The 24,431-nt window shown below is 44.6% G+C and overlaps 8 protein-coding genes across 8 annotated transcripts; 4 read left to right on the plus strand and 4 right to left on the minus strand.

Annotated features, from left to right (window-relative positions):
• Positions 1-162: 162 nt before the first annotated feature.
• On the plus strand, positions 163-1,246 carry EAF01_000338 (uncharacterized protein; the record flags this gene model as incomplete). Its single annotated transcript, XM_038908588.1, has 2 exons — positions 163-312; positions 360-1,246. The coding sequence occupies 2 exons, from the start codon at positions 163-165 to the stop codon at positions 1,143-1,145; spliced, it is 936 nt and encodes a 311-aa protein (XP_038775494.1). The 3' UTR covers positions 1,146-1,246.
• Positions 1,247-2,810: 1,564 nt separating this feature from the next.
• EAF01_000339 (uncharacterized protein) lies at positions 2,811-6,581 on the plus strand. Its single transcript, XM_038908589.1, has 10 exons — positions 2,811-2,983; positions 3,275-3,587; positions 3,914-4,025; positions 4,079-4,465; positions 4,544-4,673; positions 4,725-4,815; positions 4,863-5,050; positions 5,106-5,355; positions 5,410-5,483; positions 5,543-6,581. Exons 2-10 carry the CDS (start codon positions 3,389-3,391, stop codon positions 6,134-6,136), a joined length of 2,025 nt encoding a protein of 674 aa, XP_038775495.1. The 5' UTR covers positions 2,811-2,983; positions 3,275-3,388; the 3' UTR covers positions 6,137-6,581.
• A 1,012-nt stretch (positions 6,582-7,593) lies between these two features.
• On the minus strand, positions 7,594-8,468 carry EAF01_000340 (uncharacterized protein; the record flags this gene model as incomplete). The annotated part of the gene is made up of 2 exons (XM_038908590.1): positions 7,594-8,216; positions 8,276-8,468. The coding sequence occupies 2 exons, from the start codon at positions 8,466-8,468 to the stop codon at positions 7,594-7,596; spliced, it is 816 nt and encodes a 271-aa protein (XP_038775496.1).
• Positions 8,469-9,525: 1,057 nt separating this feature from the next.
• On the plus strand, positions 9,526-10,092 carry EAF01_000341 (uncharacterized protein; the record flags this gene model as incomplete). The annotated part of the gene is made up of 4 exons (XM_038908591.1): positions 9,526-9,536; positions 9,625-9,647; positions 9,700-9,824; positions 9,874-10,092. The coding sequence occupies 4 exons, from the start codon at positions 9,526-9,528 to the stop codon at positions 10,090-10,092; spliced, it is 378 nt and encodes a 125-aa protein (XP_038775497.1).
• A 418-nt stretch (positions 10,093-10,510) lies between these two features.
• Positions 10,511-11,522, minus strand: EAF01_000342 (uncharacterized protein; the record flags this gene model as incomplete). Its single annotated transcript, XM_038908592.1, has 6 exons — positions 10,511-10,525; positions 10,582-10,712; positions 10,773-10,865; positions 10,955-11,026; positions 11,163-11,333; positions 11,495-11,522. 6 exons carry the CDS (start codon positions 11,520-11,522, stop codon positions 10,511-10,513), a joined length of 510 nt encoding a protein of 169 aa, XP_038775498.1.
• Positions 11,523-12,734: 1,212 nt separating this feature from the next.
• On the minus strand, positions 12,735-13,354 carry EAF01_000343 (uncharacterized protein; the record flags this gene model as incomplete). The annotated part of the gene is made up of 5 exons (XM_038908593.1): positions 12,735-12,794; positions 12,852-12,868; positions 12,932-13,029; positions 13,111-13,222; positions 13,318-13,354. The coding sequence occupies 5 exons, from the start codon at positions 13,352-13,354 to the stop codon at positions 12,735-12,737; spliced, it is 324 nt and encodes a 107-aa protein (XP_038775499.1).
• A 739-nt stretch (positions 13,355-14,093) lies between these two features.
• On the plus strand, positions 14,094-18,789 carry EAF01_000344 (uncharacterized protein; the record flags this gene model as incomplete). The annotated part of the gene is made up of 4 exons (XM_038908594.1): positions 14,094-14,655; positions 14,719-15,316; positions 15,366-15,570; positions 15,625-18,789. 4 exons carry the CDS (start codon positions 14,094-14,096, stop codon positions 18,787-18,789), a joined length of 4,530 nt encoding a protein of 1,509 aa, XP_038775500.1.
• A 520-nt stretch (positions 18,790-19,309) lies between these two features.
• Positions 19,310-21,705, minus strand: EAF01_000345 (uncharacterized protein; the record flags this gene model as incomplete). The annotated part of the gene is made up of 7 exons (XM_038908595.1): positions 19,310-19,587; positions 19,644-19,787; positions 19,842-20,466; positions 20,523-20,722; positions 20,776-21,385; positions 21,441-21,494; positions 21,559-21,705. 7 exons carry the CDS (start codon positions 21,703-21,705, stop codon positions 19,310-19,312), a joined length of 2,058 nt encoding a protein of 685 aa, XP_038775501.1.
• Positions 21,706-24,431: the final 2,726 nt, after the last annotated feature.

Here is a 24,431-nt window from a genome sequence, read left to right on the forward strand (position 1 = left end):
GAGTAACCTCGGAGGAGGAGGAGGAGGGGCATTTAAATAAAATTTATAAATATGAATTGAGTCAAGATACTCGAAATACTTAAACTTTACATAACACAACTACATCATAACAAATTCCAACAATATTTGACAATACACAATATTACTCAATATCTTCCAACAATGACAGATTCAGCTCTTACCACATTGACCCTTGATGGTCTCACAAAAATCGCGGAAGGGAAAGTTCGAAATCTCTATGAGATTGATGAGAAGACCCTCCTGTTCGTTGCATCAGATCGCATTTCAGCTTATGACGTGATTATGGAAAATGTATACCTTCCATCTTGTACTCAAGGGCCAGAGCTAATGATAGATAGGGTATCCCCTCCAAAGGCGCACTTCTCACTCTCCTCTCCGCGCATTGGTTTGAGGTCCTTACAAGTCTAATCCCTAATCTCAAAACTCACTTCCTGACTCTCTCCCTCCCCTCCTCCATCTCCTCATCCCAACACTCACTTCTCCGAAACCGATCTATGCAAGTACGTAAGCTCAAGATCTTCCCCATCGAGGCCATCGTACGTGGTTACATTACTGGATCCGCCTGGAAAGAATATCAAAAGGCATCTACTGTCCACGGCATTCAAATACCTGCAGGCTTGCAAAATTCCCAAGCTTTCCCCCAAGGAGCTATCTATACACCTTCTACCAAAGCCGAAGCTGGCCAAAACGATGAGAACATCCATCCTTCAGAGGCAGCCAAGATTGTAGGTGAGAAGTATGCGCAGCGCATCGAAGATTTGGCAATCAAGCTATACACTACTGCTCGGGATTATGCTGCAGAACGAGGCATCATTATTGCGGATACCAAATTTGAGTTTGGATTGGACGAGGAAACCGACGAAGTCGTTCTTGTAGATGAGGTTTTGACACCCGACTCTAGTAGATTCTGGCCTGCATCCAAATACGAAGTTGGAAAGGAACAAGAAAGCTATGATAAACAATTCTTGAGGAATTGGTTGACGGCAGAGGGCCTCAAGGGCAAACAGGGAGTTGCAATGCCAGATGATATCAAGTCGCAAACAGCCGAGAAGTACCGCGAAGCATTTGAGAAATTGACCGGCAGAAAATGGGCAGATGCTCTCAAGGAAGACGAGTCTAAATGAACGTACCACATATGAATACATAGACAGCAATGAGGTATACCCCCCGGAGATGCATTTAGATACTATGACTCCTTAACAATATCATGCTGATCTAAACATAAGTCTTGAATTACATATACTCTGTTGTGATTTCTAGAAAGAGGAAATGACAACTGTAGGAAGTCTACGGGAGACAAGTATTTTCGAAGACAAATGCATATGAAAAAAGTCAACAACATCTACCGAGTAAGTACTGGGTATTTTGTAGTTGACCACTTCAAATATAATGCTAGGTAGACCCTTCTCAAGAATGTTCAAGGCATCATTCTTTGGGTGAGAGAAAAAGAAAAAATCAAAGGTCAAAACTCGTATCATTTTTTCCCTTCAGTATATCGAATGCACTTCCCACAGTATCTAGAGCCGCAAAGTGTTTTTGATGCAATTGAGTTGAATTGCTTTCTGAGGGTCATAATTGACATGGCATGATGTTAAAATTTGTAGTTCGAGATGCGATGGCTTCATAGATACTAGGTACCACTAGGAACCTAGTATCCAACCCAAACCGTAGAGTTGTTGGCAGGGATCAATGAGGGGATCAATGAAGGGATCAATGCTACCCGATGGTAATCTCGATTTCGATCGTGATCCCTTTTCCCCGCGGAATTGATCCCCGCCTTTAGACGGAACCACTTCCTCATGAAGACGAAGAGCCTCAATATTTTATGGCATATATGAATTTACTACCGACAGGTAGATATTTATGAGCTCCATGTCGAAATATCATGGCTGATTTATTATTGTTAAATGCACTAGGTAGGTAAGGAACTGAGATTAGATTTCCTGTAAGAGCTTCCAACTGTTTTATCAATATTACTATGGGGGGAGGGTCAATTAAATGTCAGTCAAACTAAATCAAGTGACATTTGCTCATCAATATGAGAAGGGAAAGAGCACGGGGGGCTACATCTCTAGGTAGATATGTGTCGATAAGAGGCCTCACTCTTTTATTTTAGACATTGTTATTATTATCATCAATATCAATACCAGTACCAGTACAGAGCCAATCGATCAATCAATCAGTTGTTCTGTAGTATCAATTTAAGTTGTATGTAGTAGTTCATTCGAAAGGGAAGGAGGCGTAGGAACCACCGGTGCATCCTACCTATAAGGGACTCAAGTTGCTCCGGTATCATCAATCTACTATGGGATCACTGTCAAGATGTCAACTGGTATTGATTCATTGATTCATCCATCCATTCATTCATTCATTCATTCACTAGTCTCCGAGAGGAAACCACACCTGCAAATTGCTTCCCTATGAGCAGTGGTGAATTGCTATCAATTAATGGTGCTCAATGTTACCTGCCTGCTAAGCAATACTCAGTAGCTGTCAATCAAAGTCACTCCGATTTAAGCTATGATCACTTTGAGTTGGGAGACCATTGGACTGTCTTCTTTCGTAGAGCTTCAAGCTGCTTTCACCTGGGTAGTAGTATTCTATGTTATTACATCCTACTTTGTATTGAGTCTAGGGGTCTGGGTGCCTGTCTATGCGTTTATGTGCTCGTGACTTTCTCCACGTGCCTGCTTAGGTACATGAATGTAGGCGGTAGATAGATGCTGAGTACTAGGTAGGTAGGACCTAAGGAGGTGGGTAAAGACTGAATAGGTAAGTACTCACGCACTCCTCTCATATTGATCGCCGGCTGATGGTTCTTTCCCCTTTCATGGATTCTCTGGGGTTTATATTTCCGTGTCATTCCCGTTTCGTCATTTTCGCCATTTTCGTCCCTTTTGCCCTTCGCACTCTTTCCTCTCATACTAACTCGGGCCGTCATATCCATGATTGATCTATCCAGGTACGTACATCCGCTTAATCGTAAATCATCGCACTTTCTAGAAATCCAATATAAATAAGGCATCCAATGTGAATCTGTTGATACTTTCCTCTTCCCAAAAACAACACACTTTTTCCACAGATACCATTGTTTCCCCCCCTTCTCTCTTGTTTTCTCCTTCATCTCGACTCTTTCCATACAATCTCTCCATCTCTTCTTCTCTCCGGCAATCCTCTTTCGTCCTCTATTCTTTTCTCCTTCCTCGTTCGCCGATTTCTGTACACTTACTATCCGTCCTGTTGACCGTAACAGAGCACAATTGTTAAGCTACATCTGCACATCCGCACAACGCTTGTCATACTTTTACTTTTCAATTCATAGTTCCTACACTTCTTCTTCTTCTCGGTATTCAAGCTCCATTAAATCATGTCGCCTGCTACTCCCTCCCCGACTGGTGGTGGTCATGCCCTTGGTATGCACTCAACCTCATCCACCTCCGGTTCAAGTTACGATACTTCTGGTTCGCATTCTGCACTTTCTACTCAGATTGAGCCATCGCCTGCTAGTACATATGGTAGTTCTGCTGCCAGTGATGCTGGTATTCCTTTGACTCCCGACAATGATGGTATGTATTTCTCCTCTCGCCTCCTTTCCTACCCTCTTCCCCTTCATCAAGCATGTTTCTTCAATGTCGTACCATGCTTTTTTTTTTTTGCTTTTTCAATACACCATCCTCTGCTTCATGTTTTTATACCACAATTCGCACCATCGTGAGTGTATCCAATATGCCTTTGCTTAAAAGGGTTGCCGAATTCTATGAATCATGTATACGCTATATTTTTATACTTAGTTTTCATTATATCTGCCATCCTGGCACTTTTCTTCATCGTCATCAAAATCCTTTCATCTTGGTTTGATCATTCACATACTCTTGCTAACATCTTTTCAAAGGAGCACTTCTTACCAACGTTGCTCATCTTAGCATTGATGATCATCGTGATGTTGGAGGCAATGTCAGATCTTCCGGTCACCATTCTACCAGTAGTTCCAGAAACTCCAACCGGTAAGCCCCCAGACTCACATGCCTTCTGATTCTTCATATACTAATACTTCCAGTTACTCTCCACCATTTGTTCGCAATGGCGCTCAGAGTAATGCTGATGATCCATTTCAATCACCAAGCAAGAATAGCTCAAAGTACCGCAACCATGACCAGCATACACCCAAGGCTCCAAGACATTCTCAGAGAGACATTCATGGTCCTTGGCGCTCAACAAGCTCAAGCAACAGTTCCGAGTCGTCTTCATCAAAGCCCAAGTCAAACCACGCTGGCACTGTTGACACCAAGTACGGTGAAACCAAGCGCAAGCTCTCATTTCATGTCCAAGAGCACGTCTCTGAGGAAACTGATACTGCAGGCAATAGACTCAGCGGATACACTGTTGTCAAGGCTGAGGATGCACAAGCTGTCTACCCTCCTTCTTGTTGTGTTTTCGTTGCAAAGTAAGTTTTCTACGTTCTCCTTGGTGTTTCCTTTTGTCTTCGCACTCCTCCTAGGTGACTGATACTAACCTTTCGCAGTCTTCTTCAATCAGAGAATGAAGACTCTCTTCAAATGGCTGTCACTCAAGTCTTCCGCGAATATGGCCCTGTCTATGTCAAGATTCGCCGTGATGGCAAGCATATGCCTTTCGCATTTTGCCAATACACTGTAAGTTGGTATCATGCTGTGCTTCTTCTATTTATATCTGACTTTTACTAGAAGCAAGAACATGCTGAGAAAGCTATCAAGGAAGGTAGAGGTCGTTTGATCAAAGGCCGTCCATGTCGCTGCGAAAAGGCCAAGGCACATCGTAAGTTAGTCGTGTTATATAACTTTGTTCGTACTGATGCTTCTCAGGTCTCTTTTTCATTGAACGCAAGTATGGCCCAGTCGTCACTCCGAGTGAAGCCAGAGACCTTCTTCAGCGCTTTGGCAAGATTGAACTTTGTTACACTGCTTCTCACGTAGAGCGTACTGCACTCAACCTCAACGAAGGCGTCATCGTTCAGTTCGAAATGTACGATGAAGGTCAAGATGCTCAATCTGTAAGTCCACGTTTTATGCTTCACACTCTTGGTGTTCATGCTAACTTGGTTCTAGGCTTTCCGCAACCATGAGCTTTACAAGCTTCAACCCATTGCAGGCCTTGCAGCACCTGCTCAGCAGTCACCACCTGCCGCAGAAGTTGATGCTACTAAGGCATACTTAGCAAGATATGATGTTGATCGTCGCTCAATTTTCGTTGGCAACCTTCCGTTGGGTACTTCGGAGCAACAAATTCGAGGCCTCTTCGAGCACTATGGTGATATCCAAGACATCAGTCTACGAGAGAACGCATCTAAGTTTGAACGTGAGTTGCCCCTCTTTTGCTGAATATCCACAAACTGACCTGCCGTATTTTTAGCAGAAGAGAAGTTTGCTTTCGCGTTTGTCGAGTTCAAGTCGCCAATTGCAGTTGTCAATGCTGTTAATGCAAAGGTAAGCAAGACATTTTTCTTTTATAACTTTTTCTTGACTCTCAACTAACATTGCCATAGAACGGAATTACTTTCGGTGGAAAATCTCTACGAGTTGCTCAAAAGGACTCTGAGAATGGTGGTAGCAGAGGCAGATCCTCCAGATCGCAGCCTTTGTCTTCCACCCGATCATTTCAGTCTCCTCGTGTTGATCGACGTGTAGAGCAACAAGTCTCCCCATCTGCTCAGATGTCTCCAATGGCTTATGCTTCACCTTACGGTTACACTGCTTATAGTCCATACTATGGCTATGCTGCTCCCTCAACTGTCTTCACTGATGGTCAAGGCCATTACTACAGTAGTGCTACATCGTACTCGCCAGCACCAGCATACTACCCGGGCTATCCTACTAGTCCTGGATATGGCATGCGAAACCCAGCAGTGGCAACTGACTTGACCGGCAGTCCTGCTGTTCCGTCACCATACTGCAGTTATGCTCCATACCAACAATATCCATCAGCTCCATACTGGGGTATGCAAAGCCCACCAGCTGATCAGTTGGCTTCGTCTCAACAAGCATACTACCCGTACTCGCCTATTAATGTTGGAAACAAGGCTCACGATGATCGTTCAGCAACTCCCACTCCAAGTGGACATGCCGCGGTTGTTGAGTAATTTTCCCACTATTAACAAAACCCCTCTATCAGAACTCTCATTCGCAGTTACTGCCACGGTGGTACTCGATCTTCTTCATGATATCTGGGTAGCATGTTTTTTCTTGTTTTCTCGTTTTTATGGCATTAACTCTGGTGGCAACCAGGTTGTGTCTTGATGTTTACTTCTACTAATTTCACGGAGTTTTACGGCATTTCTTCATCTTTGCAAGGATTTGGCTTCATCTACTGTTGTGCAGGATTCTTGTCTACTAGACAATCATGAAAGAGCATTGTGGCTCCTGGTCTGCCATTTACATGGTGGCCATCTCCCTATTGATTCTCTTGCTCCTTTGGACAAGATAGACATAGGATAGAGTCTTTTCGATCTGAACAAACCATGTACCTTCAATCAGCTACACCTTAGCTTAGGTAGAGTGAAATAAAAGTATTACCATTGTGAGCGTAGCTCGATATTGTAGTGACGATTTGCATGCAATAGTGATTAGTGATAAATACATGATGATGCAATATTAGACAAGTGCTTTCAGCGCGATGCCACAGAATGTAGATTAATATTCATCACGAAGCCTTGAGTTTATTTGTAGATGATGACAGTATAATTACATGTTGCTGTTGTGTGACTTCCAGCACAGTCTGCGCGAGTTGGTCTCTGGACAGATGACTAGGCTATATACTCCTCATCTGTGCCCCAAGTTGAAAGGGAATTGGGGAAATGTAGGCAGGATCATACAGAAAGCTGTGCAGTTCCCGAGGACATAAGTGTTTGACAAACTATCAGCAAAATCCAAGTGCTGAACTGAACAGTCGCTTTCAACATGTTGTAGTATGGGATTGAAAATTTGGCAATCTTGGGCTGTGAAATAGAAAAGATTGTGTCACTAGCGAAAAGAGTGTGGTATCTGGGGGCTGAAAGGCTGAAAGAGGCGTTGGAGGGTTGTGGTGGTTGAAGATGAATCTTGACTGAGAGGACGGAGTATTGGTGGGTAGGTGTTAAGAAGAGGGTTACGTAGATATTGTGGGAGGATGAATAAAGAATATGTAAGGGGGAGAGAGAAGTGGAGAAAATGATAAAGCGTATATTCTGGGAGATGGGAACCACTGGATCAATCTCTGCTGTTACTAAAGTAATTTCGCATCCGTCTCGGATTCACAGCTGTCTGTGCCTTATTTCTGAAGAGAAATGCCGTCTTGATTGTACTTGAGTTCCCCGTGGCAGCTTCGTTTATAAGAGCAATATGCTTAGCTCCAAGTAACTTTCACGTCTCTCCAAGAGACTTCTGTGGCGAGCCATAACATCTCATACTCACTCGCCCCAAGTGAGGTTTCAAGTTTTCCAGTCGCTTGTGAGAACTCTGAAAGGGGGGAATTATGTACAATACAAATAGCTAACCCCCACCAATATTTTACATTGAAACAGATGCATGTTGTACAGCGCCAAATCGCCATCCATCACTCCTAGGCCATCTTCTCCCACTCCTCTAGATCCTTCAACGTAGTCCCCCTCGTTGTACCCCAGACCTGCCATTCTGGATCTTGCCAGTTTCTATAAATCTTCTGCACAACCACATACTCTACGATATCCTTCTCACTGCTCCCGGGCAGCTCTTTTCCTCTATTATCCCTCAATGTCATCTTTTGTCTACTAGAAATTCTGACCACCGCTTGTCGTATCACATTGCCATCGCCTCCGGGTATCATGACAGCCTTGGTCGACATTATCTTAGGTCTTCGGTTCATCTTCACAAGATTCCATGTAACCTTTTGCCCCCGAGGCCTCGAAGCTATGCGCTGCGCGAAACTCTCGAAAAGCCCATCGGCACACATTCTGCGCAAGCGTCCAATGTCACCAGCAGCAAAATTGTGGTACATTTCCCTGTACAGAGCTTCGGCTGCGGGGACTATCGAGCCGCGCTTCAGTTGCACCTTTCTCCGTACACGCCCGGTTTTGGGAGACATCCATTTAAACGCAACGGTGGCAACGGTATCCCAGAATCGGGTCTTGAATCTCTTCCATTGGAATTTCAAAAGTCCTTTGGGGTGTCTGAACAAAGACGGGCTGCTAGCCGCGATAAAAGTATCTGGGATTTCATTAGCTCGGGAGTTCAGGAGGTGCAGGAGTCAATTGAGACGGACGTACTAGGTAGAAGGCCAACGTCGGTTGCCATGCGCGTTCCCCCCATTGCTTGCATGCGCATTCTGCGATCGGGGTGCTGTGTAGGATTGGCGGGAGATGCTTGTCGGGGGGTTATGACGGAGAAATATCGAGGGTTGGAGAGGGAGAAAGGACTCCGAGGGGTAGGGAAGACATGTCTGCGGAGAACTTGAGCCATCGAAGCTGTATCAATTCGAAGGGGGAGAGACAAAAAGCAGAAAGCAGCGTGGGAGGTTTCTCGTAAAGATTGCACCCCTCATTCCGTCAAAACGCTGTAACTTTTTGATAACATGGATGAGAATATTTCGATAGCCTTGGTGGCTGAATGTGGCTGTGCGGCTCGGAAAGATAGATCGACGAGGCTGAACAAGACATGAAATTGTGATGGCCTTGCTTGCTCGTAATACATTCCTGGAAGAATTTACCTGGGTACACTTCCAACTACCATTGATTTTGAATCGAATTTAGGCTATTCTACTAATTGCTACTATTTGTCTCAATCGTCTTTGGAGTACGAAATTTTGATTTGTTTTGCCCAAATCAGCTGCGCACACCTGGTCTCGTCCACTGACATAATATTCCAGTAGGAAGCCCCTCACCCAAGTATATCTTGCATTCCCAGCTATTGCAAAGCGGCAGCATATGCCGTAAACACCCTCCTTCTGGCTTCCACCCGGCGTCGTTCGCACCAAGCCCCTTTTCCTGCGTCCCCCTCTGAAATCCCACCCACCACCATATCTAGTCCTCCCTACAAACCGAACCTGCACCCCGCCGACCCAGAAGGCAAAACTTCCGTCCTACATCCTCGTGTCGCCGTACTTCTTGGCGTAGCTAGAGTTTGGCATTTCCCGCTCCTCTTTTGTCGATTGCTTAGTATCGCTCCGGCGATCTGGTGGGGTTTACGATGTGCGTTGACTTTCGTGAGAGAGTTGCTGTGGGATGAAATGAATGCTGTAGAAGCAAAGTGGCCGACTGAAAAAAGATTCAGGGTTGTTGAAGTCTTTTTGGCTGTTCTGGTGAGCAAGTCTTCTATCTTACGGAAAGAGAGATCCGGTGCCGTCGGTCCTTTCAGTGCTAACATTTGACATCAGTGGGTATGGACCAATTTCTCAAGAGAACTCAAAAATCTCTCATTTTGTGACAGAAGATATGGTATGGCGAAGTAAACCAATTGCTAATCCGCTCGAAAGTGTTTCTCATCCGCTTATCTTGCCTTCTTCTTTACGGACTGTCTAATGTCTAGATGGTATGTAAAACCTTCCAACACAACTCATTCCGTAAAGTCACGACCTGAAGCTAGAACATATCAAATAACTAAATACGTAACATATCAGGTTACTCAACTACACTCCTCAAGGTATGCGTATTTTCGTAAACACGATGGAAAACTTCGACTAACTGTCACCCAGCAACGATTGTCCGCCTGCTCACCATCAACTTGATAAATGCATACACCACATCGTGGATCCTATATCTATCAGGCGGTTCAGGAGATCCACGCTTACTTCTTCCTGCTTGGATTTGTATAGCTAGTGTACGTGCCGTCACCCGTTACTCTTTCGCGTTTTCTGACCATGATCCAGACACTAACATTTCTCTACCACCTGACTCATCCACGACTTGCGATACGGAAGGAGACTTCCTTATCAATTTCCGTCTTTTCAATTGCAAGTTTCATTAGCATGGTCAGTTTATTATCTCAGTTGTACCTTTCAAGAACGGACCTTCCGCCGCTACCCTTGATTCTGCATATGGAAGAGATCTGGGGGCATGTCAAGACAGGGTTGAACTTGATAGTATAGTGTAAGACATTCAATAGATATAATAGTCACTATTCACAGGCAAGCAACTCAAGTGAAGAACAGAGACATATAATAGGCTATGTGCCTTTATGTATTGATATCTTTACTATGCCAATTAGGCATATCGGATAGAATTTACAGTCAGGTACGCTGAGCATTCTGATCTGAATAGCGTGAAAAGAAAGAGAATGAAGACCCCGCTATGATAAAATAGCAAAGTTGGAACATTCGTGTGCAAAGCCCTCCCTTATTACCGCCCAGCGCTTCCTGTGTTGAATGCGGGGGATGATTGGGAATATCTCGCCGACATGTTTACAGAGTCTTTCGCAGCGACGGTGTGAATTGAGCATGCAAGCAACCACGTGTGGCGATGGGAGCTTACAAGGCTGCGATGGCTCGTAACGTGTGACTGACGATTTTAGAAACCGTGGACCTAAAGTAGAATTTGATTAGAAGGGTTATGACAAGTCGTATGCGATGTTATCTTACCTTGATGGTCTTGGCATCAAGCTCTAAGCCATCTTTACCAGTGAGGAAATCTTGCACATCTTTGCGCTGGTCTCCTTGAAGCTGGATCACGTCACCCATGATGACATCGTTGACAATTGTGCCATTGCAAGCTGTTACATGCGGCATTAGTACCTGATACCTCGCCGTTTGTCTTTTATGATGAGACTTACCGAACTTCTTCTTGATAACCTTAAGAATCTTCTTCTGGTCAAATTTCTTTGGAAGTCCTTGAACGGTGGTCAAAGTCTTACGTCCATTACGCTCTATAGTTATTATTGTCAGTGATTGACATGCAAGCCTCCCTTGATATTTTTGACCTGGTTTCAAGGGGTGTGAAATAAACTTGACATACGTTGGATACGAATATGGATATATTCTGCGGCCTTTTGGTCTCCGGGTTCTTCGTCGGCTTCGGCGAAAGGATCTAGATTTGCGCCATTGTTAGAACTTATGCCAAAAGAAGTCATGTAACGAGCAAACAAGCCAAGTTGAGATGTGATTGATTTCATCGACATTCGACAATGAGCATGTGCCACGATCATATAGATTGATTTCCTCACCAAAGACTTTCAAGTTCTCAATTTGAGTTCCACCAGGAGCAGCCTTTGCGGACTTTGCTGGCTTAGATGTTGCGATAGGGGAGGAACCGTTCGCGTTCAACGACGACTTTGTCTCCCCTGAGCCTTGGTCTGGTCCTGGATCTCCGGCGGCATCGGCTTCAGCGAAGGAGTCTATAAGAGATGGTTAGTGAAAGCACCCAGGGCGATCAAAGATGATTTTGGGAATCATCATTTGTAGGTATGGGGATTAAGATATATGCGCGGGAGTCTTCTCGTGATGTCTACTTCTCAAAGCTGAGAGTAAAAGGGGGGGGAAGGGGAAGGGCGCATACCGATCGTCTTGAGATTTTCGATGGACATAAACTCGAGTGTGCCTGGTATCTGTGGGACTGAGATACTATTTGATAAAGTTGATGGAAAGGATATAGACTTTGTGAAGGGATGTAAGATTGTAAATGGATTTGATTTCGAGTTCGAGTTCGAGGTGGGGTGATTTAGATATTGGTAGTTTTGGAAGGGTTATGTAGTGTTGTAATGTAAGAAAGGCGGTCGGTTTCGTTGTTTAAATTAAACGGGGGGGAGTTGTGTGATTTGTGGCAAGAGAGGCGGGGCGAAGCTTCAATGTTTAAAATGGGCAAGTGTTGTACAAATCCGGTTAAAGTGGCAAGTTTAGTGTTGGAAAGAGTCATCTAAATGACTCTTTTTCTTCCAATGACTCTTTCCAAAATGGTAAATGATTGGTAAGTGACCACTGCCGCTTTTGGGTTTGATCAGGGGTCCAGTAATTAGTCAGCATCGCCGTACTCGGTATTGTCTTCTCAAGTGGTTCAACGTTGGAGTACATTCTCGAGCTACCGTAAAGACGGTCGATAGATAAAGATAAGCACCTGCAGTTGTGAAGCTACAAAGAGCCAACTATTATCCGGTGAATACTAGGTACCTCCTTGATACCGTATCATCATGTCAGCTCTACAGTACGAAGCATCGAAATATGCATCTGGACATTCTCAGGTGTTTCCATATCAGATAGCTATCATCGAATCCCTAAATTCGACACTGTATTGTCTCTATTGTACTGCCTCCTACTTAGGTATTGTCAGATGTTAAAGTTTCATTTACACCTTCCTATCCAATATACTATAGAAACATTGATTCGACGTCACAACTGCTTATGCAATCACTCTCCATCAACCACTCCTACACTTGCGAAAAGAAAGCAGATTGGAATTAGTCCATGTCGATTATACGTACAAGCAAAGGGTATACTTTGCTTATTTACCGCCTACCAATGCTTTAACTTTTGCTCCAATACCAATATGTCAATTATTACTCGAAGAAGTCACCATTGACTACAATACCAGGCTTCCTCTTATGTCCATTCATGCTAATCTATCCTCGTCTGATCCCCACTCATTATAGACAGCACCGCTCCCATTCTCGTCTCCGTTCTGCGAATGCGCACTATACCATGAGTTCTTGGAGGGAGCTCCGCCCCATGATCACTTCTATCCACGTAACCAGTTATCGCCCATACATAAGTTGCTTCTGTGATTCATTCGTAATGTGCGACCATTATGCCGATTGAGCTACTGGAGCAGCAGGAGGTGGAGGGAGAAACATTGGAAGATAAGTCTGGGAGTGTAAATTAGCTAAGTGTTACCTACATGATGAGTTTGTGAATAAACTTACAATAACAAGAGCCATCACTGCAGCACAAGTAGATTAGTATGAGTTGCCAATGTGAAAATGAGAGAGCAAATGTATCTTACGTGACATTCCCACTGAGAAGTATGCCGGTTGGGAGGAGGTCTTTCTCGTCTCTGGAGATTCGCCCAACCAATTTTGAATAGCGAAAAGAACCGAAGCCCTTTTACAAATCAGCATGTACCTTCCTTTATCATCTTCGACATAGAGATGAACATAAATCTCATCCATTGAATTGACGTACCATCCGATGAGCTTGTTGCGAGTGAACATTGCTGCCATTGGCAGAGTGCTACCTAATGTGCCACCGAAATCGCTGGGAGATTCTTTTGCAGCTGGAACTTGGTAGGGAATAACTTGAGGTGAGAGACTGTCAGTACTTTTGTGTGCGATAACATAGATATATATAACAGAGATGCATAGCAAGGATTGGCAATAAACAAATACATACTGAGATCACCTCTTCGCATGTCCTTTCTGGCCGCCATGTTTGTTGAACGGGATGATCGTATGGTTGATAGGATTAGCAATGTGTAATATATCTGGATGCTTATCTGCACGATATAATTGATGAAGTCCAGCAGATTTTGAGTTCGAAATAGTATGAGAGACTGTGCTCTAAGTTTGTCATTTCATGTGAAGCTAGAAGCTAGATATGCACAAGGGTAAGATCTTACCTGTCCTAGGTGGAGTGGAATTGGCACGACCAACCTGGGGGTATCGAACTACGAACACGAGCCGTACACGATCACTTTTTGACTTTTTGGGTCTCTCTATCTATCTGTCTGCCTCTCTCTGAGTTCCGCTCACACCCACCTCGCCTCATCTAAACGCAATATTTCCGACCACCCTTCTCAACTGTATATCTTCATTCATACTATACATATGCTATTCCGGAGTGTACGACATAATTAAACATAATACATTATAACAGGATAAGATACTTTTACGTCCATCGTTGTTTTGACACGATAATAGCCTTAGCATCCACCAAGAGAGAAAACTGCGCCTGTGCGACGTACCAATACCCTATCACATCATCTAATCATCAACTCTCCTGCGGCGATTGTCAACCCAATTAATCACTTTTGGGTCCCGATAACATAAAAATAATTGTACAATCTCTCTGTACACTTTGCACATCTCATTCATCTCTCGCGCGGTCTGTTCGTTATTGGATTCTGATTACATTAAAGTCGCAGTTGTCGGCCACGGAATGGCGCAATCATGACCACAAAACCCCTCGTTGGGTCACAAGCCCAACGACAGTCGCAAAGGTCATTGAATTCAAATGTCACCTCGAGGCCCTCTCCTCAGAGGAGCTTATCATCTACTTCCCCAACTCGAAGACACAATGAAGCGCTCATAGACTTGACGCTTGATGTGCCGGATTCTACATCGGCCCGTTATGGGCAAACCTCGAGAGCCGGAGGGTCGCGCTTGAAGCAGGAAATCTCAAATGATTCGAGGAGTTCTGTTCAGACGGATGCATCAAGCTTGGTTCCTTCGAATTCAATATCAAATAGGCAGTTTCTGCCTCCGCGCGGTCGACCGCAACTTCATTGCGACGTACTTCGCATGAGAGCTTCAAAATCTAATTTACTATCCGATCAAAATCACAGCCAAACGCCTGCGAAACCGTTTGCTTTTCCTGTCAGGCCCGGGCAACATCCTCCCCCTTCTCTTGACAGGCCGAGCCCGTCGATTGGGCCGACCGGAAAGAGAGATGCACGCCCAAAGCCTTTTGTTTTAGAAGTTCCTTCGGCCGCACCTTCTTATTCACCGAATGGTAAGTCCAGCCATGATTGGGCAATATCCCAATGCCATGGTATCTCTTTTAACTTCTCAATAGGTCATGCAGATTTCTTTCCGTGGAACGGTAATCATGCAGAAGATCAGTTCTCTGAACCGGTCATCCGTCAAGGCTTCTTCGACAAGTCGCAAATGTCACAGAACGAGACAGGTTCCGCAAAGGCATCCATATACCCATCTTTAAAACACAAAAGTGGCCTGCAAACATTATCCTCGTTATTTACAAGCGTTCTAGCTCAGCGAAGGGCCCATGGAAATATCACAGCCGATTCAACCTTCAAGCCCCCGCCGCGTGTAACGGTTACAGATACAAAGAGAGAGATATGGCTCAAAGATCTAGCTAACCCGACCATATCACTCCGTCGCCTTAGTCGATCGATTCCTCATGGAATTAGAGGTAAAGTGCTCTTGGAACACGCTCTGAATAAAAACATCCCCATCGAGCGGGCTGTATGGCTAGCCAAATGTGTTGGTGCAAATGAACTGCGGTCTTTCAAGAGAAAAGGTGCAGGTGGTGCCTTCGCTATGGGAGGAGAAGCGAAATGGGTGCGAGATTTCACAGTTTCTGTTGAACAGGTGTTGGAAAACATTATTGGGTCGTGCGGAGAAAAGGACTTTCGTCGCAAGATCTATTATGCGTAAGTATAGCTCTCTTCTGTCCTCGCGCATCACTTACAAGCATGGCAGTATTCGTTTGGCTGCTCACTTTCATGCCGAATGCCTTCTGGATCGCGAGCATTACATAGATTGGATATTATCTTCCCTAGAGACGACTTCTCAAGCAAGATTACCAATGTGGCTATTGATTGCCCAAATGTATTGGGAGGATATTCTGAAGTATCGGAGGTTCGGGCGACGATTCACAACTGTTTTGTTGAATCGATTTTCGGAGGTATGGCATCACCATTCATTTCCCCCTGACATAGCTGACAGTATTTCTCTCAAGACAATCAAACATCCAGATGCTGATATATTGGGACCTTTGATTGGTCGTTTGCGCATACTTCTAACTAAATTGATGACTTCAAATCCGGACAACTTTGTCTCTCCTGAGATTTGGTCCAAGCACAGGGAAGTCCTACAGGCTTACCTCAGCTACTCAGACGAGCTTCCCATCTCTGTTTGGGATGAGATTAATCGTCGCAATATGCGACTCACTACTCTAGCTCCTGAAGCCCAGCATCCTCCTCAGCAACGCCTTTTCAACATACTAGACAAGTCACTTTTTACCCTGTTCACACCGGAGATCATAGATATCTGCTGGCAACTTGATGATGACAAGATGGCTCTTGTTCATGCAATTTTGGACTGGTCGACATCATATTATAGACCTGGACAAGCAAAAGTATTCATTGGTGCTCGCATTATACGAGCTTGGAGAAGGCTGGGTGCAGACACGACTGCGGCCACGCTATCGTTTCTTGACTCCAGTGCTTGCGAAATTGGGCGTAATAAGGCTTCATTCTATCACCTCGTTTCCGAGCTAGCGAGATCAAACGACTTTTGTATCCCGACATATCTTCAGTGGCTGATCAGCCGTGGTGGTATACATGATCATTCTGGCCTGGCACCAGGCGGTCCTTGTGGAACCAGGCTTCTTGCAGAACTTCCCATCCAAAATTTGAGCGAAGAAATGGTTGGGTTGCGCAGGTCTTTGCTTTATCGTGCCGAATACCCAATAGATACTGAGGACCGCAGGGTAGCAGCTAGCATTTCTAATATAAGCAACGCCTTCCGAATGATGCCAATAGCTTCAGAACGGCGATTTCCACAAGTAACCCAGGACTTCAAGGGCTTAGATGATATCCAATCGCTAAATCGCACAAGCAAATCCCACATTGGGTCTTGGCTTCTTCGCGAAGTTGAACTACAGCGGCTACCGTCAAGCAAACCGTTAAATCAATGGGGAAATCCATCACCCGCAGCTCATGATACTTGTGGACTCACGGCGGCTGCGTTTAGCATGGTGCGAGACTTCCTGGAATTTGTGGATGATTTTACTATGCTCGCCGAAGTGATAAAGATTGCCACAGCCTCAGCTGATCCTCAAACCATCTCGTCGTGCGCCGACACACTTAATATGCACGCCGAGGTATTTGCTGGGATCGGAGCAATCAAGGATCTGTTTGATGTCCTTATCAATCGTGCACGCTCGTTTGCAGATGATCGCGACATTATGCCAAGAGTTATTCTGGGATCCTTGTTAGACCTTTCTTTCAGAATGCCCGAGCATCAACTGCTTACCGCGCAACTCGCTCGCCAACTTGCTCTGAGTGATAGAAAGTGTGTCGCCGACGCTTGTTCTCCGGTATCAGATCACATGACAGGTGGATCACAAAACAACGAGGCCGAGTTCGTAGATGAGATAGAGAAGCTTCTTACTAATGGTACAAGCATCGATCGAGGAACCATGGACCGGCTTTTCCAAAGAGTAACTCATCATTTAGTGATCTCATTGGATAAGTCACCAGAGCAGCAGCGAAAGTGTGTATCATTGTTGACAACCTTAAGAGATTTCAATCCTCAGTCATTTAATTTATTGATGGCTAGCTGGCTGTCCTATATTCAGAAGTCGGAACATCGACCCAGCATGGTGAAAATCTGGGGCCCAATGATAGGTTTGGGCTGTCTTTCCATGAAAGATCTGGTTAATGCCAGCTTAAAGAGTGAAAAGGACGGTCCCAACTCAACACAGAATATGAATATGCTAGTATCTATGGAATTACTGGCTTTAATTGCGACCCCACTCAGCCTACCGGAGATCTTGACACCAGACGAAGCATATCGCTTCCGGATTGTGCAAAGTCGCATGCCAATTGACAACCCTGGATTAACATTAACTGTTATCCGATCAGCCATCGAGGCGTGCTCAACAGCTGTCCACGACATACATTTTCATACTTTGAATATCTTAGGTAGCTCAGCCATGCATGACTTACTTCAGACACTAGTCTTGGTTGGCGGTGATATGATCGGCAAAATCATAGTGCACCCTTTGTCGTCAGGAACTGCCAGCCAAGAAGCTTCAAAAGTATTGGGTGCCTCGATAAACAAGCTTCTTGTGCCTACGTATCAAATAGAAGCTTCCAATATTTCAGTGGGCGATGCATTAAAAACTGCGAATTATCTTAATCTTCCATTTTGCCAACTAAAGGTAGCCTCCACCTTTCGCTCGGGAAAGGTTCCCCAAGCCACTCCACGAAACATGGTCTCTCCTCAGCTCGACGACCTTGATCGTGCCGTTGAGTCTGCTATAATGGCAGGAGGTACGACATGGGCTTGTATTGTACCATCATTGGATTTGACTGCCGTGAATCATTTACGACGTGGTGCTGAAACCCAATTGCTTCGGCTCTTTCATGCTGCCAAAGCATCGGGCTTTTATGATATGTTAGAAGAAGAGCACCAATTGTCGAAAGCAGAAAGCTTGATGGCCATACTCGATTTGACAATAGACAAGATATATGCTGAGAAAGTCAACACGACACACAGTTCGCAAAGTTGCTTTCCAGAAATTGTAACTTTACTAAACAACGCCTCGCAATGTTTTGCCAGCCCACAGCCAAACAGTTGTAAGGTTACATACCTTACGAAGTGGCTACCATTGCTGTTATCTTTCGCCACCTCTCAAACAGTAGCATTAGAACCATCGAAAGTCGGGCATGAACATCGGGGAAGAGCAATCCTATTTTTGACAGCAATCTTTTTGGACTTATATCGTTTCAAAGCTAACACAAAAACCCAACATCTACCACTACAGCAATGTTTCGACCTTATTCTAAATATGGTAGATGTCCTCCCTGACGACATTCGTCAGCAATGCAGTCGAAACTTTCGAGATACAGCCTCGAACCCAATAACTAGCTATATTTATAGTATTATGGCGCCGCCATCTGACTGGCTTCACATTTATCAGTCCGGCTCAAAAGCTACAGCTGCTGGAAGGAATAGCAGTATTACAAACACAGATCACGCAAAGGAATCGTGCCGCCAGTCATTCCCTTTCACAATGAAACGCTGGGAGATGCTAGGAGAACCAAGTGCTAATATGGGAGAGAATGATACGAGTCTCAGTTTGACATTGTTTGCGAGTAGGAAAGGAGTCAATTGAGGGTCGGCTCTGTTTGTAATTTTATCACGAATCACCCTCGAGTATACCACGTGGTATACACATGAGGAGCTTATTTATATCAATAATGTATTCAATTAGGAGTGCCCTACACTGTTGTCAAGATATGTCTTCAGTGACCTGAAAGATCGCGCCCTGCATGATCTTTTCATAATCCAAAATCAGCGAGCATAGAAACCTTGGTACCCTTTTGATTCAACCATTGTACCGATATTGGCGCCAGAGCTGAGCACATGACCCTACGAAAATGATCGTGATGTAGCCCAACCCCTGACGTAAACTCGCTTGATAGACCGTAAATACTTGTTAATGGGCCCGTGCCTTACAATAATAGCGTTTGAGATACAGTGGCATGTGCTTTGTAAAATGTCTTGTCGGCACTTAGAGACTTGATGCTAAGGGTTCCCTGGCATTGTTTCTGCTCGAATGGTAGGTTCATTATATGAGGCTATGGTATCTCGTTAAAGACTCCTTAAATCAATCGACCATCGTCTTCTTCGCCTCAGTCGTCGTCAAATATCTGATAAGTGTTTTTCAAAATGGTGTCAACGACACGAACCTGCCACCCAGCGTCTTGCATGTTCGGTCCTGAATTAGCACCCATGAGTGTAGGGCCAAAGACTATGGCCAAGTTGCTTGCAGTCATCCTGTTAGATGCGGAACTCTCCTGTACTCTATTTAAATGTAAAGTTAAGGCTCGAAGGGTAGCGTAATTAGGATCAGGAAGGCCATTGATGATGGCATGTAGAGAGTCGCGACGGACTATTTCATCATCATGCTCTGTGCCTGTGTTAGTAGGGAAACAGTCAAATGAGGAGATTTGAAAGATAACTTACTTGCAGCCTCAATAAATGCAGGGTATTGCTCGATAGTCAACAGAGGGTCTGGAAGTTCGCGAAAAAACTGCTTGAGAAGACCAGCCACACTATTGACATCGTGAAAGAAGCTTTCCGGATTACGGAAATCCACCTTGGATGCATCTGCGGATTATTAGCGAGATTTCCTCAAAAAATCAGTCGAATTGCCCAACTTGCCATTATCGAACATTGCCTTGATCTTCATTATATGAGACGCGGTACCAGATAACCGGTATATTCCTTCAACCTCGAGTCCAAACAGGTCAACTGCTTGAATACACTGGTAGACAATCATTGGAACAGCAGAGCCGTCTCTCTCAAAGAGCTCCTCCAGGCTGAGACCGAACACTGGTTTCAAAGGTGCTAGATGAGTGATGTTGCCGGGAGTTGGAGCCGATCCTGATCCGAATAATGGTGCCGAGGACGGGCCATGGGACACTGGTGCATGCGTTGTAGGATTTTGCGGTGTCTGTTGTGTTATTGTCTCATTTTGAGGTTGTGGCTGGAACGGCAAGGTTGATATCTGGGGGGGTCCATCTGCACGAGGTGACCAGGTAGTGAAGTCGGGAGAAGTAGACACAGGGTTAGTGGGCGATATAATAGGTGCGACGATGTGTTGCGAAAGGGATGGGCCATGACTGAAGCTTCTTTCGCGCTGGTGGGTTGGGGGGCTGCTTTGATTGAAAGGTTGGCTCATATGAACCTGGTGAGATGGCTGCGGTGGTATTACGGTTCCTTGTCGAGCTTGAAGAGCGTTGGGATCTGATTGTCGCTGAGCGATATTTGGTGCGGGTTGCAAAACCTGTATTAAAATTAGCCGGGCCTAGATCAATGCAATTAGAAATCTTCATGGCTAACCGGATTACGCTCATATTTGATTTCCGTGATCCGGGATTGCATGTTACCAGCGAAGCTACTGATGTAGTTGCTCAGATCTTTGACATTATCAATTGCATGAACAACTTCACGGAGACTGCGATTCGACGTCCCTTGCTCTTTTCCTTTGATGGGGCTTATGTTCAGGCCATTGCTCAAAAGTAGCTTTTCGTTAAAGGATGCTGTTCAATACAATTAGTATCATATATAGTATAGCTGGGCTCTTATGCCTTACCAAATTTCTGCATCTGCAATGTCAATGCAGAGTCGCATTCTTGAATGAGATCTTCTAGAGCTTTCACAGCCTCAGGTCTTGATTTCGACCAGAGTTCGGCTCGTTGACTTTGCGCAGCCTGTACCTTGGACGCATAATCTGCATCGGCAGCCTGGACTTTACGGAGAAGGTCTTCTTCATGTTGCGCTGCCGATTTGGGGCCTTTGAGGCCAAATATCTTTCCCGGTTGCCTGTCTCCAGTGCGAGCTCTGTCGTACTCGTCTGCCAGAGAGTCATACTTTGCCTTCGACTTCTTCATGGCAGCTTCGGTATCGGCAGCACGTTGTTCTGCTGCCAACCCAGTATTCTTCCAATGCTTTCTGCCCTTCTCTATGTTCGAAGCCATTTCAATAAGATCATCATGCATTTGATGTAGAGACACGCCGAATTGCGCCCCATTCTCGGCCATTCGCTCGTGTATAATCAGGACCTCTTCGTATGACTGTAGAAATGATCCGTGTCGATGCTCTGGTCTGCGAATATTATCTCCAGTTGCCTTACACAGCTTTTTTAACCCGTTCGAATGTTCCTCTTCCATAATGGACCTTTTCTTGAGAAAAAGTGCGAATTCCTGTTCCGCAGAGTCAGCTTTATACACACGCAGGCATTAGAAGCTGGGAAAATACCTTTGCGGAAGCAATACTTTGTTTCAGTCGAGTTAACAAGGTTGATATTCCAATCTAACGCCATAGACATGTTTAGCTTTCCTTTAACAAAGGGAAGAATCTTCGACAAGTCACTCACCTCCGAGCTTGTAACATCGTGAACTGCTTTTGCGGTTGCATCTTGAGGGGTGGCAGGTCTTCCGGTCGTCTCGCCCTGATTGCCGCCATTGCCAGCAGCATTGGACGACGCTGTTGTATCGAGTCCGACGTCCCCTCCAAACGACATTTTGTGGGTGAAAGATGCGAGTTGCAATCAAATGGCTATGTGTGGCTGTTATATCTGGGTACCATGCGGTATTTTCAATTGTAATTGTAAAAGTTCTGTTGTCAATTTGTGTTGTTGGAGGGTTTTAAAGTTCCTTGGGTAGGCATGTAAAGGCAATACTCGGGAATCTACGAAATACCCATGTGGTTGCTGTGACGAGTAACCGGGACCAAATGCGACTGGATTCCGTGCAACCACGATAATAATAATGGTACAGATAATCAAGCATGATGTGGTAGATATATATTCATTGAATTAATTTGCGTTTAATGAAAAGAAATTATTGTTTGTATTCTTGTTAATATATCCTCAATACTCGTTGATATCATAGGAATTTGACGCTCTTCTGAACCGAGATACTCAGGTAAGTAGGTAGGTAAAGGTCGAGGAACTCGAGCTCTGGCTTGATTGTTTAATCGAGGATACACGAGTAGGTGAATATTTGTTTATATGTGTTTGTTTATATAATTATATATAACTTATATATTATAACTATTTAGTTATATACATATATTAACATGCTCATTACTCGAGTAGTCTATAATCCTCATCACCTCATTGAGTGCATCTTTAGAAATTAGTTCAACGCCTCTTAGTGTATTGACTACCTCCTTACTACAGGTATTCGACTACCGGTACCTAACTATCGATAGCAATAATAGATTGCTCAACTACCTCGACTACCTACTAGCTGCCCTTCCGCTACGGTTTAGAAGAGCATAACCCCGCCACGGTAAACGTCAAAGGGGACTCTTGGCTGCGCTTGATGCTGTCGAAAGGATAAGCTAGGATCCGCTTTCATGAATACTAGGTATATAGCGCTTGCCAACTCTCTAGATCGCGTACTTGAGCATGGAAGGCCCTCAACATAAATACGACCAGCAGTCTGCATTCATCAATGAGGGTTACGGTATGCTCTCTGGAAAGGCTGGAATGCAAATTAACCGTTATACCAACCGTCCAACTCTGACTTCTTACACGCCACGAATGCACATCAGCACATTTCACAGGAAGCTCAAGATGTGGTTTGAATAAGTCCTGCTTCATAAATCTCAGATGATGTTTCAATTTCATGTTCTGGGTAATCGGCAGTTGGCTTCACCAAGCAGAGTACTTTTTTTCTGTCTTGAACAACAAATTCAAATTTGCACTCAGAAATCCTGGTTCAAGGGACACCTGTCCTACAGAACCTCCGTTATCATCCGTAACGTGGAACTGCGGGAGTATGGGCCGTCTGAATATCATAGTCACTTGAGGTCAGAGACAAAATCTTACCTCTTCGGCGACGAGAACAGATCTGAATCTTCTCGCGAGTTCAATATTACGACCTATTGCATTGCTTCAAAAAGACAGCCCATGCACTGGCAGCTAAACCAAAATCCTACGGACAACGAAAGATAAAGTTCATAAAATTGCAGTTCAAAGTTGGAATTATGTTGGAGCACACTTTTGTCTCGGCAATGTGATGATTCTGGCTATATTCCAGTGTTGGCACAATTTCTACAATGTCTCCCACGGAGCGAAGCATATTAGACGTAGTTCTGCTGTTACATCAAGGATCGCTCTTCGCGAGCTACGTGAATATCACAAGGTTGATACCAGGAATCTGAGCAACTATCATTTAGAGGTGATTGAGGGCTGCTGGTCTGGAAACACTCATCGAATTTCGTAAGCGATGCCTTTTAGCTACTTGGACAGATATTTAAATACCATAAAGGAATACACGTGGCAATCACTTCCATCAATAGTAGATGAAATATCATGTAAAGCAGTGGAAACCTTCACAAGTATTTATTCATTGTATGTGGATTTTTCTCGTTGCTGGCCTCAGTAGTGTGGCTTATCCTTTTAGCTTCGGGCGTTGTTCTTGACACTTTAGTGGAACCAACCCTCTCTCAGCCATATCGATTCGTTGAGCAGGGAAAAGATGTTAAAGATATAATGGGAGACATCTTGTCACACTTTGAGAGATTTCTCCTGTTGGGCAGATGCCGTGGATGGATCGCTTCCTTCGTATCAATTCTCTCCTATTCAAACTCCGCCCAAAGCCAGCGTCCACCATCTCAAGGTTTTCCATAGTTTGAATACAGTTAAGAAAGACTAGAGAAGAACAAAGCGCGAGTGTGGTCAAGGGTCGAGATCTCTTGTCAAGATGTCTCGCAATTTAAATCCAAAGATACAGGAACCCCTCCATTTGCACTCTTCTCATGGATTACTAGAAACTTCACTGCAGGCAGTGACACCATGGCCACAATCATTCGACCCTCATTCCAATCCTTGCTCAAAAATTCTGTCACTCTGCAAATCTTGAAATCAGAAATTGCAGCGGCCAATAGAGCAGTCTCCCCTCAAAGCCTCTAACGTGGAAAGAGGCTCAAGGCCTATGCTACTTCGATGCTTGCGTCATGGAAGCACAAAAAATTCACAACCCGGTTGGCTTGCATTTTGAACGATTCGTTCCAAGAGAACGGGCTGCAATATGCGGGAAGTACATACAGGCCGTTACGATAGTAGGTATCAACTCCTGGATTGTTCATACAGATACTAGAACATTTGGCGACGATTTCAATGCCTGGAAGCCTGAAAGATGGATTAATTGTACTGAGGAGCAGCGCGCCAAGATTGGTGAGGCTCTATTTACGGTTGATTATATCTCCTCTACAGATTACAAATCGCTATATCTAATA

The sequence above is a fragment of the Botrytis porri genome (genome assembly GCF_014898465.1).
Source record: "Botrytis porri strain MUCL 3234 chromosome Unknown BPOR_001, whole genome shotgun sequence".
NCBI lineage: Eukaryota > Fungi > Ascomycota > Leotiomycetes > Helotiales > Sclerotiniaceae > Botrytis > Botrytis porri.

Bases quoted from the DNA above. Each gene is read 5' to 3' on its own strand.
- EAF01_000339 (XM_038908589.1), top strand. From the start codon at position 3,389: ATGTCGCCTGCTACTCCCTCCCCGACTGGTGGTGGTCATGCCCTTGGT. The intron at 4,026-4,078 runs GTAAGCCCCCAG...TAATACTTCCAG, and splicing joins AGTTCCAGAAACTCCAACCG to TTACTCTCCACCATTTGTTC. The intron at 4,466-4,543 runs GTAAGTTTTCTA...AACCTTTCGCAG, and splicing joins TGTTGTGTTTTCGTTGCAAA to TCTTCTTCAATCAGAGAATG.